Source organism: Varroa jacobsoni, unplaced genomic scaffold, assembly GCF_002532875.2.
Source record: "Varroa jacobsoni isolate VJ856 unplaced genomic scaffold, vjacob_1.0 contig00404, whole genome shotgun sequence".
NCBI lineage: Eukaryota > Metazoa > Arthropoda > Arachnida > Mesostigmata > Varroidae > Varroa > Varroa jacobsoni.
This window is the reverse complement of record NW_019214459.1, coordinates 46,572-64,010: the sequence shown is the minus strand read 5'-3', so window position 1 is coordinate 64,010 and position 17,439 is coordinate 46,572. Positions and strand designations below refer to the sequence as shown.

Sequence of the window (17,439 nt, the reverse complement as noted above, 5' to 3'; positions counted from 1 at the left end):
ACGAGTAAACGCCTGCGCGGGAAAGGTGAAGCCGCGGCTTGAGTACTCGACAGCTAAAAATGAAAGCTGCTGGACGATGCTACTGGCGCTTTAACGCGCCTGAAAAATGCTCTCGTTGCTACTTTGCCTAAGGCCGCATACTCCGGATCACTTGCCTCATCGGACTGAAAAATTGACTCGTTGCGAAGGGATGTTGTAACACCTGGTGCCCTTTTTCAACTCGTTCCCTCCAGCTTAGCTGACCAATGACAAATGATCGGTGGGGCATATGTGTGTTCGTAGAAATCTGTACGTGTATATGGGTTTTAAACTTCGTACGGGTTAATGAGATCTGGTTAGTACATGATGTTGAGGGGCAGTCGCCTTGATACTCGTACGTTTGTTTAGGACATTAAATAGATAGAGCGATACCTATGAGTTAGTGAGATTCGCTGTAGCAATTATCGCGTCCGAGACATTGTTAGATGACCATTTTGGTGATAGTCGAATTGATATAAATAGCAACCGCGCAGTTAGTATTATCGGATTCATGCTTAACTGCCGCTAGCTAATAATTTAAATCAGTTACACTAACCAAATTACTTGTTAGGCTATATGGTACATATGAAATTTGGTGATTGTTAAATAAAGATCTTGTCACTCGGGATTTACTCAGTATTGCTGATTGCCGCAGATGATTTTAAAAACTCAACTTGGAATCTATGAACTTGAAAGTTATGGAAGTTCATGAATTCCAAGAATAAATTATTTTAAAGGTAATGACGATGAAAAGTCTAATTAGGAGCGCTCGAAAGATACTTTGGCTTTGGTTCAATGACAAGTTTTTTCAACCCAATCGTTCATATGATGCGCTTCTGCTAGAGTGTTCCTCATTGTTATAGAAGATAATTGTAACTTCATTCAGTTTTATTGGTCAAAAGCAGTAACTTAGCCATCCCACCAAAACCTAATATCCCAGATGACGATCTGTACACACAGTACCCAGAATCAACAGACTAGATCACCGTTCCATATCAATGGCCTGTTCTTTAGTGTTTGGGCAGCCTGAGCCGTGGTACATTTCTAGGGAACAGACACCTTTGGCCTATCTAAATCCACAGCGATACGACAACAGCACGATCCGGCTACGTGTCCAAAGAGAATAAGCTGCCAGCTAGAGCATATATTCAAACGAAGTTTTGCACCCATCCTATGAGGTGTACGAAAATAAGCTTTTTTGCATATATTAAGTACATAAAACAATTCCACGTCGTGTGTGATTTCAGTTGTCAACATTAGGTTGTATAGTCTTCTATAATTTTTCAGAGATGCAGCCGATTGCTTTATCGTGACTCTGAATTGAACATTTCAACTACATAGTTCCACGTAGCCGTATCGAGTAACATATTAATAGAAAAAAAAAAATCGACAATACAGATGGGCCGAAGTTCTACGCTGTGTGCGACCCAGTAGTTTGCAAAAAAAACTCGCAACGTTTTCTAGATACCTAATACATTGTCTAATTTATTGAGGCATGTGTGTATAATGATATTATGGATTGATAAATTTGCCGAAATCTGATTTTAACTCAAGATACGTTTTCCAATACACAATGAGCACGGCTATGTCGGTATCGGTACAAATGAACGATATTAGTCTTAATAGAGTCATTTTGTAATAAATTGCGTAGTCATATGGTGACGGTCGAAGTGTTTGGTGGTTTATTCGTGCTTGTGTTCTCACATAAAATTTAGAAAAAATGTTTTGACTGAATATTTTTGCAATTATCATGAAAAGTCGGAAGTCTTACGAAAAATACCTACCAAAGGGCATTTTGAATTCTTGACGTCTTAAACTTTGAACATGCTCAGATTATATAGCCATTCGTTTGGTAATTCGTAAATCCTCAAAAACAGGAGAATTATATTTGGGGAGTTTCGTACAATAACTATTGGCGTTTGGTTATTATATTACAATCTGTTTTAGATAGGCGGTAATTTATCAACTCACAAACAATATGTACAGGTTATGCAATGGTCTATGGGCATTCCGAGGGTGTTGTGTAACCGGATTTTCTAACCCGAAGGCCCCTGAGGAGAGGTTAAGGATTGCGCGAACGTTATAGCAGTAAGTTGCCTCTAAGAGCGGGATAATTTTGCAAGATATCTGAATAACGGTGTAATCATTTAATTATACCATGATGACCGAGTGAGCAAGGTGCTCTGCTGCACGAAACGCTCGAAGTTTTTGAAAAACTTCTGGCGAAATTCCCATTACGACTAGTGCTATAACTTACTATATCAGCTGAGCGGATTACTCATATTTTGGGTCGCCTAAGTAGAAAACAGAGGCGTTTATTTTGAAAACTATCATTTGGGTCGTGCAGTGCATTTCAGTTTGGTGCAATACAAATGAGGTGGCAGTATCTATGCTGAAGTGACTATTCCTAAGAGGAAACCAGCTGAGACACTTAACAGTGGACGCCCAGAAAATTGTCGAAGTTGCAACGCAAAAAGTGTAAGGGTCACCCTCGATAAGCATATGGGGTCTCTCGTACAGATTAAAATAACTACGAAAGTTATAACACTTCTTAGTAACCTTATTCTCCGATTTCTACATAGTTGCTCAAAATAGCACGCATATCTGAGACTATGCAAGGCCCTAACCACACCAAAGTTGATGCATTTTTGTATCTATATTCGGACGCTTTTGTATCAAAATGATACTTCGCTTCTGCAATGAATTGAAAACAGATTGTTAAAATGAAGTAGCTAACAAGTGTAGAAGATCTGTATGTCTTTGGTACTTCCAAGCGTTCTGAAATATTAGCCTAGACACCTTATGGAGAGAAAGTTGTCAACGATATTTTGTCGCGGTCACGCACTTCGCGCCGCGGGGTCTCATCTACAGGCCGCATGAAATTACAGTAGGCGATTCTATTATCACGGCATGCCTTCGTATGCAGAGCCCCTTTCCGTATTCATCTAGGCAATACCTACTTTTCAATTTACGTTGTATTGACTATAACGCAAAGTTGTGTCTCTCTTTAAAACAATATGCCTAGCCATTAGCGTTCTAAGTGTCAGATACGCTGGGATGCGAGGGCCTAGGTTAATGTATCGTTTCGAAAAACAATGTCCCATTGGTCTCTTCACGTTTTAATTAACGCTTATTTTAAGCAACGCAATGTATGGATTATTTGAATAGAAGAATCGCAAGTTTTTTTTTAGTATCTACTTAGTTATTACGGCCATCAACACTCGGCTCGTATCAGTACACACCATGTGGCACGGGACAGTTTTATAAAAATTGTACCAGACGCCACCATCTACTTTACACATACTTATTCAGTTTTAGTAATATCCGTCTGTGAAACGTTTACACATCGATATAATTGAATTTCCACGCCTACCTCTGGAAAAAAACCCTGTCTATTTATGACACGGTAGACAACAGCCCTATCCTCTGTCATCTTAGGCCAGTGGAACTTCTATAGTTCTCGAAGCTATTGATAAGCGGCGCTAGAGAAATTCACACGGAACTTTGTCGAATCTGCCGTTCCACCCAAAGACTACGTCATTGCTTGAATAGCTCTGACAGAGTTTCATTCGTTTTTTTTTTTCGAAGTAAATTTATTTATTGATAGAAAACGAAATTTTATATTAGTTTGATTTTCGAGGGTGGGAGCACACGTCACATTTGGTAAATGTTTGGTAGAGATAATATACGAGAAGTGTTGGTAGGTTTAACATCTAGATAATTATTATGCCGTTTTGAACGCAGACGCAATTATGAGGGTGTGCAAGTGCTAACACGTTAGTCTAATAAACTTAACGATAAAATAAGATTGAATGGACATATAGGTTTCATACTGGAAATTAGCCGTCTGATGTAAGTTTTCATTGATTTCAACTTCTAGATTCAATCTTCTTCAAATTCTAGATTCAATGGCTGCTATGTAGGGAACCAAACTGAGAATCGTGTACCGCGTTTATATTTCTCAATGGACAACAATCATATTCTTTTTTGTGACTACGCAAGGTCCCTATTAGGCGCTGAATCGGGTTCAATTTAAATTGACAACTATGAATACGTGATATATACGGTTATTTATGGAGGTCTTGAGCTTGAGCTGAGGCTGATTAGATTTAAAGCCTGGTAAAGTCATATCGTATGATATTCACCAGCTTTCATTTACGGAAATCGCTCGTCTAGTTTTCCTAGAAGCGTAATAAGAAGATGCCTAAGATGATTTTAGATCTGTAACTACTATTCAAGCGGCCAATGATTGGCAGCAATCGCACCTCATGGAGTTCGCTGTTTTCTGAGCTCTACTGTTATAGGAATAATGCCGAACGTCTTCTGACCAGTTCATTCCCAGCAAACGACGACAATGGAAATGTACTTTTTCCACAATGTGGTATTACCCTATGCGATTGTGAGGTCTTTGCACGTGCACCTTCAGACAGGTTTCTACAACCTCCTTTCAATGGAAATCAACGATGTTGTGGAGGATTACTTCAATCGACACTCTTCACTCGTGCACCTGCTAGAAAGCTCGAGGCAAAATTTGCGCTTAAAATCTAACATTCAATAAAATTAAAATTTTGATGCAATTTCTAGACTTACCTATTGCTCACGTCAATGCATTGGATAGAGCAAATTTCTGAAGAACCGTCATTTTGTGATTTAAGAAATATTTTTTTCTTTCAAGGAATCAATAACAAGTGTGGAAAATTATCAGATTCATATTCAATCAAAGATATGTGTGGAAAACTATCGCTGCGTCCCCGCTTCCATGCGCACCGGAATCTATGAACTGCGAAGCTGTGTTGAAGCACGAAATCGGCACAAGCCAAGGAGGTGTATACCAAGCGAACAGCGCGTGTGGTGGTAGTCCTACGGTCGGTATCATGCCTTTTTGACCGCTGGCTATGCCAGGGCAATCAGCCAACCCTCGGTTACCTGGAACGATAGTATGTTAATGACAGTATATTTGAAAAAGGCGGTATTACTTCGGCTGCTTGGTGTAGGGTGCTTATTAGTGGTGATTGTTATTACTGCGACTTCGGAAACGTATCATGGTCCTGCTACGAGCCACCGTCTCCTTCTTTGATCAGTACTCGCTTGGCAGAACGGTCGAGCAGGCAAGGTCCGCGCAGTTTTACTCACTACTCGTTTTACTTCTCAGAAACAGCAGCAGGATGACGGAAGTTCAGGCAGCTGAGAACAGCATGAAGGGTCAGCCGTGCGGCTGAGGGGCGAACAATATATGCAGACGCTAGGCACTGACAGGCAATAGCTGCGAGTGACAATCGCGGTCGTCGTCGCGCAAGACACGACATGTATCCAAAGCAGCTAATCGTTCGATTCTAGACGTCGTCCTACTTTTGGCAATTAGCAATGAAATTTAGAAGAAAAGCAAAGAAATTCATACTTGGCGTGGCTTCGTTAACTATGGTGAACAGTGCCTTTTTGAACCTTCAAATCTGTTCGTTCTGCATAAGTTGGTCAAGGCGAAACAGGTAATTGAACGACATTGTTCATATCTCTACAACGTCGGATCTAGCTGCTCAAGGTTGGACAGATGTATGGACTAGTTCCGAGTTATGATATAACGATGGACGCCATTAAGGCCATCGTTACAATAGTCCTATTACTCTTCATTAACTACAATATCTATATGTTCTATATAACGTTTTAATCAATTAAATATATATGACTCGACGATGTAAACTCTTTAATATCATTAGCGCCGCATCCAATCCCAGTCGTAGTGACCCTTTGTAAGTTTAGCTTTTGTTGATACGTACGTATGTATCAAGCTCCGTGGAACGAATATCTTATTTGCTAGTAGCATATATGTAGAAGAAGAGGTAGGCAGAAAACGAAAACTAGACTACGTTGTGGTACATATCGGATCCGATACATCGAGGTCGTAAACATGTGACTATATTAAAGCGATGCATAGCGGAAGTGCAATATGGAATGATAGATATAGCAAGATGGATTCCGTCTGATGGAATACCTAACCGTGTTACTCTCCATAAAACCCAAAGCATTTAATAAGAAAAAAGAGAAAAGTTATCTCCAGACTTACAGGCGAATTACTTGCTCGCGCTGGATATAATATATCGCTTAGTCAGAAGGAAGACATATTTACAGTGATCAAAACTCCGTTCGACTATGAACGATGTGTGAACTCAGATGTGACCAAGAACAGCTCCAAGGTCAATGTAGTGGGCGCCTATATTTTTGGCAAATGGATTCCCAATTTTTTTCTGCTGCGAAAATCGTCGAGTTTCTGATACAGCCTGCTGGATGCCAAACGGTATAGTCCTCGCGTAGCTTACAAAAAAAAACCTTCCCAAGTAAATAAATGATACCGTTATACATACGAGCGAAGTTAGTTGATAATAACAATCAGTGAAACTTAATAGCGCATAATGAGCATATAAAACTTATAGATGAATTCTAGAACGATTTAATTTGTTTGCCGTAACAATAATCCGACGTTGATCGTTGTAGCGTTTGCGCGTTGTCCGATAAATATATGTAAAAGGCTTCAATGAACCGATATCACACAGGCTAGTCGAGCAAAGGCCTTGCTATTGGCAGCTGTTAGTCGTAGAATTGCTGTTGGTATGGTTCGTTGCACCATTTTATCGACGATGATAAAAGTAGAAGTATAAAATCATCAACAAACTAGAGAAAAACTCACTCTGGTGCAGCCCCATTGCCTTTTGGTATTCAATCTGAAACGTATTTCCACGAAAGCCTGCCCCAGCCAAGAACGAAGGTTCAAGCTGAGGCTTTCAAGTTCAAAGTTCTACTTCTTTGCCTGACTGTTGATGTATGAATTGTGTCTAAACTGTAGGCCGAAATAGAAAGAGGGGCCATCCCAAAACCTAGGCTTGGACTCTGCTGGAGAGTTTTAGCTGCTCCCAGTCGTATTGTCATACGTGTTGAGAGGAATAGAGATATTATCGTATTGCAGCAAGCATTTTCGTGCGGAGCGCAAAGACATAAAAAAAATTATTTCAATTTCAGATAACTGATGACATTCAGAAAAAGAAAGAGCCAAAGAATACTTCAGCTATCTTAGCTTGAGGTTTCGTTGCAAACAGATGTGCATAATATCACGATTTTAATAAGTGGTTTTAGTTGTGAAGAGTTTGTTTAGCTTGAGTTTGGTTATTTTTATATATGGTTCCTAGTGCATTTGATACAGGGGGCAATGATATTCGTGACTGTGTGTTGACCATTCAGATCATACGCTAAAAGAGGAACATTTCTAGGTCAATCAAGGGAAGTGGTCTGAGAATGTTCAGTGGCCTAATATGCAAATCCAAGTTGGCTCTTTGGAGAATAGAAATTGATGATGAATTTTTTTTGACAATATTCGACCTATGGAAGAGTTTATGAGCCAAATAAGAGACGTATGTATTGCCTGTTAGCCCAAGTCCAATTACAGTTCTTCACTGTCGATATGCTGCTACCCATTGAATTGTTTCCTATATGTCGGTATTAACTAAAGTATTTCCTTCTAACGTATTCAGCAGTACTTTTCCATTCTATTGGACGCATTTTTTATGACTCAGTTTTTCGCGTTCTGACCGCTGGACCGGTCAATCAAATCACTACTTAAGACTGTCCATTTTATTTAGTTTTCCCTCGGTCATGCCCGACTATCATAATCAACAGCCCCTACCTATGTACGTGCGATGCGTGGCGATGAGGGCAGATACAATAGAACTGCCCTCTGTTAAGTGCATGTCAGTACGCATGCGAGGCCTGCGATCAGCTGATCCACTCACAGTGCAATACCTTGTGCAGGCAGGTAATTATATAATGATAGAAACGAACTCAAGTAGGACAACACAGCTAATGATGTCATTACTATGAGAAAACAGCACAATGTATAGTCACATAGGTAAACAGGGAGGGGCAAAATGAAGTTTATAGTAAACAAACATAAGAAGGAGAGGTATGTGAAGGTATTATGAAAGAAAGCTTTTTCAGTTCATACTGATGTGGCTTTGACTTCTAGCCCGCTTATTTTATAGTTTAACCTCCCCTAAAAATCCTCTATTCGTGACACCCAACAGCTTGGAACACGCTAGCTCGAAAAGCGATTTAGTAACTGATGAAAATTAGGTCGAACGGCAGAGGTCGAATAAGTGCTAGAGTCTATCTCCATATCTTCATTATTGATTGCGTACCAGGCAAATAAACTACATTTTGTTAACAATTTTTTTGTCAGCAGAATAGCAGTAGCAGAAGCTGATTGTTCTACAACATCAGTTACGCACTTTAGTCAAGCTGTGTTTGATGGAAGCTAAATTTCTCTATATACACATAGTGGTCTCAGTGAAGCGTAGCTCAGACTGCTATTAACACTCATACTTAAAATGTATAATAAACAACACAACTGTATGTGAAATTTTCTGATATTTTATTAACGATAGCATTTCCAGTTAGCTTTAGTCTCACTGGCGTTACCTACGCCAGGCTAGAATTTAAAACACCCCTTATGACCCAGTAATGAAAAAAGGTACCTTAGGCATACGTATATAATTATCCTACCTGTAGCATCGTTCGCGCGCCGCAGACGATTCTCCTGGGAACTCTAATGAACAACATAATATCAAAAAACACGACGCAACTTTATGTTCAGCTACTAACAAATGATCTCTTTGGTAGGTCGCTTTGCTGAGATTTATTCAATGTTGCAGATTATATATATATATATAATAAAAAAAATAACAGAAGGGTTGATCGACTATCTCGGCGATTGAAGAATATCAGTCGACTAGGCCAATTCGGACGAGAAGCGAAAGGGGACGAAAATATAGAAAAATATAGACAAAAATATAGCTACTAAAGATAGCTAGAATAATTAAGCTTTTTATTAGGTGCAAAAAATAGGAGCTGGAAATTTAAAGAGCAGCTAATCATGTTCGCGATTTGAAAATACTCTAATAACGTTTTATGGACAAGGGTCCATAATGTCTTCTCGCTCACGCCATGTTCAGATTCCTATAGCGTAATAATCGATATTAAAGCTCTTAACAGAATCATTGTATCCCCTATGCCAAGATTCAATCTGCTCTACTCTACTTTCACGAGTAATACATAGGGACCACTAGGTAATTCTCGGTGTATCATAACAACGTAGTACAGCCGTGATATCTAACCTTAAGATGAGCGATAGTACAATCTTAGATAAACGATCTTAACAAGACAACAATCAGCGCCACTTCGTTTTGGTCACACTTAACGTCTTGGCCCAACCGACCATCCAATACGTGTCTGGGAGCAATTTTGTCCCTGGCGCGCAAATAATATGTACCGTCTATCGGATAGTGAAACATAATCATAGCAGTAATCACAGCTATATAACGGGGCTGTTTTCATAAACGACGCGCAAATCGTCCGTCAGACGACAAACAACGACGGGTAGATGCACCCGCCGTTTATATTACGTGCCCTTAATGTACATCACACGTCACTGCACAGGAGTGGTACGATAGTCTCATGAGTGCACTAATGGTGAGCAAGATAAACATTGAAATAACAACACGAGAAACCTGTGCACTGTTAGGCAAACAGTAAAACGCCAAGCAGAGTAGAAAGGGTGAATAATTCCCTTCATATATAGGACCAGGCACCACAAGGACAATGGCTAACCAATCTGGATCGAATGTGAGGCTCAATCCCGACCTGGGACTTGTTTTCGCCGAGACCACTACATAGTTATAGCGGATATTGCTCGTCTTTCAGATTTTTTCGTTATTTGTTTTTTTTTTTACTCTATTATGGCCGAAGAATTATTTGAATATATGTCAGAAAAATAGGGAAATGCATCGACTGGTACAGTTCTTCTAACTGCTATCGTTTGCCATATTAGTCTTTGTTCTATAGGAAAAAGAGTTAAGAGTCTAATGGATAAATACTGCCGCAGTTTTCTTCACGAGCTAGTATTTTCAGGATAACTTTTCAGTTTTATGTAATCGAAGTTACCCATTTTTCGACATAGGGCTCTTATTAAGGTCCCGTATAATGGCCTTTAAAAGATCATTAGAGCAAACGATGCGACACCCATCTCGAAAATTGTTTCGACGTCTCCAACAATATTAGGTCATGTTCAAAACTTTAGAACATATCTAATAATTTTTATATGCTTGGACTATCGAGATAAATTTTGAACGAGTTAGTTAGCAGGTTCTGTTAAAAAAAAAAACTAACCGTTATCAACACAGTTCAGAGGACATCGATATCGTAATAGCATTACTTTGCTGATCATAGTTATAATACCCACCGATTTTCAGCTATTCATTTACAAATATCTAACTTTGAACTTGAACCGACGGTTCTTGAATGCTCAATAAATCAGGACGTTTCAAGCATGGTTAAAAGCCAATTCCTCGGTCAAACCATTTTCTGTACATATGGATACGTCACACTGGGCTAAGAGAGATCTGCTAACCTACTACAGATGGTTTTAGGGGCTGTAGATACGACGTTTATACGTTTGTACAACTCTGTCAAAATTTTCATCGAAATTTCGAAGCAAGCAGTGGCCGATGGATGGAGAGACCTATACAGATATGTACTGATATTTGAAAACATTTCACAAAATAGGTAGAATAGATTGCCACTCCAACCATGTATGATGCAATTTGACGGACCTGTTTCATTTGGTCGAAATCGCCATTTTGTCCGCGGCTACTGCTTTCATGATGAATCCTTTCGAGTTTCCAAACAAAAAAATCGTATTTTATCGTACGAAGCCCAATTAGCCATTTCAATATCAAGTACACAGATGAATGAACACTTATACGATGATAAGTTGAATCATTAACACAGCTCTCTGCCAAAAAAACTTAGGGCCACGAGGGACGAGGTTTCAGTACGTTGTGCCTTAGAGGCTTTTTAACTTGATGATGGCCAGCACGTACTAAATGACACCCGCAACTTATAGTTTACCAGACTGAAATATAAATGTGCACAGAGGGCACTCAAGCATAAAGGGTTCAAGCTAAGAACGCTGCTATTGACATAATTTTAGTGCTAAATATGGTCTTATATGTACTTGCAAATATTTATGCGATGACACTAAACACCTTAGATATTTTTCTATAATCACGGAAAAAGCATTAAATTGAGCCAAAACAGTCTTCACCATCTTATGGCGTCTACGTAGAAGACACTACGGTTGTTCTTATTATCTACGAATAAATAGAGCCATGCCAATATGTAGGTGAGACAAAAGACAATCACCAACTTCGCTACGACTCCATTCTTTGTGTTCCATCGCAATTGTGCCCGCTACGGATCGAACCGGGCCGGCAGAGGGCCACAGCGGAGAAGTGGCCCTTCATTTATCATCTCGGCACAAATTCAATCGAACTTCGAAATAGATGAAGCGGCCCGACACCGCGAGGCGTTCACTTGTCTGTGACCCTTCCACAAGCTCGTGAAGCAAAGAAAAAGCAAAGTGATGAGGAAACCGTTAGATTGCTTTTTCCGCCTGCGTCGGTTTCACTTCGTCGGAGCCGTCGTTGATGCTGGCGTCGTCATTGAGTAACAACGCCTGTGCACCGGATACACAGATAGACCGAGCGAACGAAAGAGAGAGAGAGAGAGAGAGAGAGAGAGCGGATTGGGACCGCAGACGCCCACATCTAGTCCAGGCGAGGCGGACGATGGGGACAAATCGAGGAAGGATGAAAAGACAATCCCCCCTTCCCTTTCACTTCAGGATGTCCTGAAAGATGTCTGGATGAAACGAACGAAGTGGCAGCCGGCGACGCCACGGACTGAGTGAGAAGGCTGCCGAAGGAAAAATCGCAAAAGAAAAACGCAGTTGTGAGCAGGTTACAAAGAAGACAAGTCTGATTCTGGTCTGGCGGTCAAACAGCAGGCGACACTTTCCAGCTGCCCAGCAGTGTCATCATCTATCTAATGATAATGTTTTCCCTGATGTTGCTACTTCTAACGCTGGCTAGCAGCGATGGCTAGTTGATGATAATTTTTGATACTGATAATGATATTGTTCCATCGATCCGAAGAATTATTGTTATTCCACATAATTGCTACGTGTTTCCACTTGAAGTGTCCATACGCGATGATGAAATTCGACGAAAAGGAGTAACAGGAAGGGGGCGTCGGTAGCGGCGGCTAGTATCCACAGCCACCGCATTACCCCTACGATTCAGAGCATCTTCGTTTCGCTGGATTTTCACGCAGAATTGCAGGAATGGTATTGCACGTCCACCTTTTATACTAACTCCTCTCTCCCCTCCTTATCGTTCCCCTCTTTCTATGTGTAAATCGACTGTACTAGGGAAGCGTCTGTGGAAGGTGCACCTTGCTTTAGCTTTTCCCAGGGAGATACAGCACTATATCGCAGGTGTAAATTCTCGTGGAAAGACATTTTAGCATCATTGTGTCATGAATCGGTCGCCGCTTATCGAGGCAGAGATAGTAAGAGGGACTTCTTTTATTTTATTGCAGGTTCTATTCTATTAATGGAATATATGACAAAACAATTACAATTACCGTGCAAACCTGTATAGGAACTCAACCGAATTAGTGTTCTATTACACGGATAGCTCGAATCTATTTCAGCGCAGCGAAATCCTCATTATGGGAAAAAACGTTCTGCCTTCAATAAGTTCGATTAGTGAGTATTCATTATGAAGTGGGCGCACTGAAAATCACACATTGCGCCCACGCTTCTCAGAAAACCGTAATGTATGTGGCCAAACTTGAACAGGAAAAATATGACTTCATATTTAATTAAAATGAAATGGCAATAATTCAAAGTCACTTTTACAGGATAGCTTGAGGACAAAAACAATCTTACAAATTCGCGAATTGACAAAGACTGTTCAATCGTCCGAATTCTGTCTGGCGAATCACCTTATTCGTTGTCATGTCACCGTGGGTAGTGAACCTAAAATGCCGCTAGCATCAAAACGTTGGCCCTGTGTCATCTTGAGAGGAACGTCTTGTGCATAAGTTGACTAAATACTTTTGTCGTTGTTATCGAACTTCTATGAAAAATGCCCTGGGAGCCGGTGTTGGTTTTATGCTAGGCTCGGGTGCAAACACATGCTCAGCACTAGCTTTCAAGTGTTTTAACCTTCTTCAATGGCAATACACGTTCGATAGCTTTCAAAATCCAGTATTTCTCGATAAGATTCCTACTGTGTCTGGTCGCGTCGAGCGTATCACCCTCCTATTCCTATCGTTAGCATTCATCTATTCTATACATCCGCGTTTGTCTACATTCTTATACAAGGCATATTCGAAGGCTCTTGCAACCAACTCGGCGTTTAAAGCTCTACGTGGCAGTACTTCGAATTCTGTGATCATAGTGAAAAGCGGCATATGTAACCTATTCTAATATAGCGAATAATCCGATCAAATATGACCAAACATTTGGGCGAAAAACAAAGAAAAATGGTACAGTTTTAGCAAGCTGACGTTCTCGACTACGACAAACTGCAGAAGCAAATCTACATCAGCTGGACAAGAAGCATGTAAACTATCTTATAAAAAGCAGCCATATTTAATAAAGCCTATATTTTTCGTAATAATTATTCGTACGTAGATATACACAACTAGCTATCTGAACAGCCTAATTGATTTGGGTTAAATACGATAAATTGTTACGGTTAACGTAAGTGTTCTATGTTTACGTATAGTATTTTGATATCATAGAAACCATGTGATCATATATGCAGGGCGATGTATTTTGGTTTACTTATGATGAACATTTGAGGTTTAGGCCGATCTCTGCAAAAGGCCATTGTATACAGTTGTATGACCTGACGTCCCTGATGGTGTGCATGGCTGACGATAACCCAAATGAACTAATATGCCGAATAAGCAGAAGTTATTATGGGTAGCTTGGTAACGCGTTATTGCCATTGACATTACTCCGTTACGGTTAATAGGTGTACGTGGTGTCTGATCGTTCAGTAGCTGGGCGGTATGAAAATATATCATCGATTTTTGCGATGCTTCTTTTCTAAGTAGTTAAAAACAGATGTTATTTAAGGATGTGACTATATAACGTAATGGTGCTGAAGACACAACACATTGTGGCCATATTATGTTCGGATACTGAAATAGGTTTTTGCCTTTGTTATTCTAGTTTCTAACACGAACAATCACTTGTGTTTCGCCCATGAGTAGGGATCGAGAGTAACTATTTAAGTTTTTGACAGGAATTATCTGGACGATCTAAATGCGCGTCTAGGAATTTCCGATCGCCTAAGATGATAGACGTTGCTGCATTCAAAGAGGTTGCGACTGGGTCTTGAAGCAAATCAGAATCCAAATCCCATTAAAATACTGATTTGTTTCAAGCCCAGCCAGTTGCATATGGTACTAGGCAAATGTGATTAAATTTGCTTTTGGTAAGATAGAATTCTCGTAGAGTTGAAGCGGGTTCAGAGCGTGGATCTGTGTCACTGCGAATGTAAGCAATTTCACTTGGAACTGTATGGTCGTCAGTATCAGATCTCGATCAGGCGAACTGCGTGTTTTAGCAAATTATTCCAGGTATCACGATATGTTGGAACTACACTTACAACGAGGTACAGCCGTGTACTTTTCTCCCGCTACAATATTGTATTTATTGCTAAATCTATGGCAAAAATTAGTATGATTCAATTTTGATGTCACCAGAAAGCCTTTTGCTTGCAGATATCGTTAAGTGCTGGGTACTAGCATTTTCTGCTCTATGGCAGTGACCTATTGTTACGTCAGTGAATTACCCTTTATGGGAAAGCTAACACATTTCATTTTACGTTGCTTGTAATAGTTTTCATGGCTTTCTAATGGGCGTTCCTTATTCGCCTCTCGCATAAACTCGCAGTTTTCGGCACGGCAGTGCGAACACAGACTTACCGTCGTTACCGGGTGTACGTACCGTAACAGATTATACTATTTTTTGTAGCTCTAAACTCATAATTTCAATCTCAACTTGGTAATATCCTAATAATTATGTAGGTTTGTTCTGCTATTTCAAGGGACTGGCAGTGTTACGCTTAATACTGTCCTGTCAATAAAAAAAAAACTATCTGTCGCACGTCCTTGTACTACTAAATGGTATCGTGATAAATTATATAAATGTACAGATTTCAGGAAATCCTGCGCGCGCAGAAGATAAGAAAACTGGGAGAGAAAATGGTATTTAGGTGCCTTAATCTTGCTCTCACGCCAAGGCATAGAACCATTATTTTTATTCGCCCCAACTACCAGACGACCGATATAGTAATGGCACTAAAAGACTTCAAGATTTTCAGAAAACGACCAGCCGATGATACACTGGCGAAAACGATGTAACTTCTGCTTGCAGCATAAAGCGCTATAATTGTCTCCACATACACATCCTAGTGTGTCCGAAGTGCCTAGGAGTCGAAGGAGCAAACAGCAATATAGGTAATAAATAAGTAATAGAAAAATATATATACAATATATAATTTAAAAAAAACAAAATATAATAAATAAAAAATAACAGTAAAGCTTTACCTCTTCTCATAATGAAATGATCAGTTGATGAGACATGTTTAGAAAGGATCAGTGTACGGGGTGAAGAAACGGGACTAACGCAAACCTAAATATGTGATTTAAGAATATCTGTTATTAGCTATTTGAGTGCTAAATATATTTTCAGAAACATAATATAAATAGAAGACATTTTTGCTTTATTAATCCTGTACGTGCTTGCGTATAGTTAAGGTATACAAAAGCACCGCTTTAATCCATTTAAGCTAAGAAACACATGAGAAGAATCCTGTAACATCAAGTTAACTTCAAGCTCGCCTCCTAATAACCTTGCTAATTTACAGTCCATTTTCGAAATGTTTCTATTTTCTCTGATATACTACTTATGACTTGGTATACTAAAATGGCAACAAATCGCGTTCTTTCCGTTTCCACTGTTACGTTTCCAAAGGAAGGTAGACGGATTCGTTTTGCTCAAGAAGTTATGTAGCTTATTGAGATTCATGGTTTTGTTTGTTCCACCATTAAATAACACCTTCTGTCCATACCACATACCATTTTAATGTGAAACTGTTGTAGGTAATTTTTTCGAAGGCAGTGAAGATAAGTTGATCTCTTGGTCCTCACTGATTCTTCATTCTGTTGTAACAGGCATCCATATTATACGATACTGCTTGATCTTTATGACTCCTTCTACTAACAGACTTAACATTAAGCTGACCGGGGCGAACAGCGAGGAGCTACGTTGTTAGTTAGTATTTAGTCGACCTACTTTTTTTTCGATACATTTTCCTTGCTACAATTTTTTTTCTGAAAATATACCTCTACCTTTAAAAATCATTTCTTTTCGTTTATACGCCTCTTCCACTGAAAAAAACAGATGTAACTTGATAGAGCAAAATCTGAGTATATATACCACAACAAGAAAATTTCCTAGTCATGGTTTGTCGGAACTTTTAGTTCGCGAAAGTCAAATGGGGTTAAATGAAAATAGAATAAGCTCAGTTTGAATTTTTGTCTGTTTTGAAGCGTTTTCTGATGATGCTTTCATTTCGTTCAACACCTTTCAGGTGGATCGTGATCTGTCTTACCATTTCTAAGGAGCGTATAGTAGAACTATCCATTGGGATTTCAGGAAGTTCTTTGAGGCATCCCTATGTAGAGTTGTTAACGTCTTACCTTATCCTTCGTAGTCTATTGTTTTGTTTTCCACCGCTACTGGTCTTATGCAGAGGATATACTGTGTGTGTGTGTTCAAGCTGTTGGTAATGATGCTTGCACGAACTTTATCTAGATCACACCTTTCCACTTTTAGAATCCCTCGTAGTGCACACACGCCATGAAAGGTGGTGTGGCAAATTTTCACACTATAGAATATGTAGGTCATCGTTATCTACGGTTGCCTACGGTGGCCCAAATCAAAAACCAGCTACAGAACAGTAATATTAATTTCTTTTCAATTGCATAAAAAGCTGTTGCTAGCAAACCCAGTTAAACTACGAGTGGCTTCGCACCCAGTATAACCGGGCATGACGCCACAGTGAGCTCGGAGAGGTCTCGATGCAAAAAAGAAATTAGCAAGTTTCAAGTTAAATATGTAAACAATATGTACAACAAACAAAGTCTAGAATGTTATTTTCCGTCAAATTTAATACTTTGTGAATTATTTACTGTATTCGATCGACGGGACTGGGCAGCTTCGGATATGTTTGTAATGACACCGCCTGGCGATGCACTTCTCTCGGGCAGTATTTTTCTCAGAAATTTCAAACTAAGCTTTCCCTACACAGTCCGATCACAGCAGTAACAAAGCTATTTAAATAGAGATGTTTGTAAAGATTGGGGGCGACATCAGTTTTTTTGATTGTAGCCATCTGCCGTAAGTTAACCGATAGTCTAACTGAGCTCAGCAAGGACAACAGACACGTCTTTAGA

General features: G+C 39.7%; 1 protein-coding gene across 1 annotated transcript in view; it reads right to left on the bottom strand.

Annotated features, from left to right (window-relative positions):
• Positions 1 to 4,624: 4,624 nt before the first annotated feature.
• LOC111271162 (uncharacterized) overlaps positions 4,625 to 17,439 on the bottom strand; it is a 54,623-nt gene continuing 41,808 nt past the window's right edge. Inside the window, exon 4 of the mRNA XM_022851761.2 lies at positions 4,625 to 4,944. Within this exon, the coding sequence (XP_022707496.1) occupies positions 4,912 to 4,944 (33 nt within the window). The 3' untranslated portion in view covers positions 4,625 to 4,911. The remainder of the gene's footprint in view (positions 4,945 to 17,439) is intronic.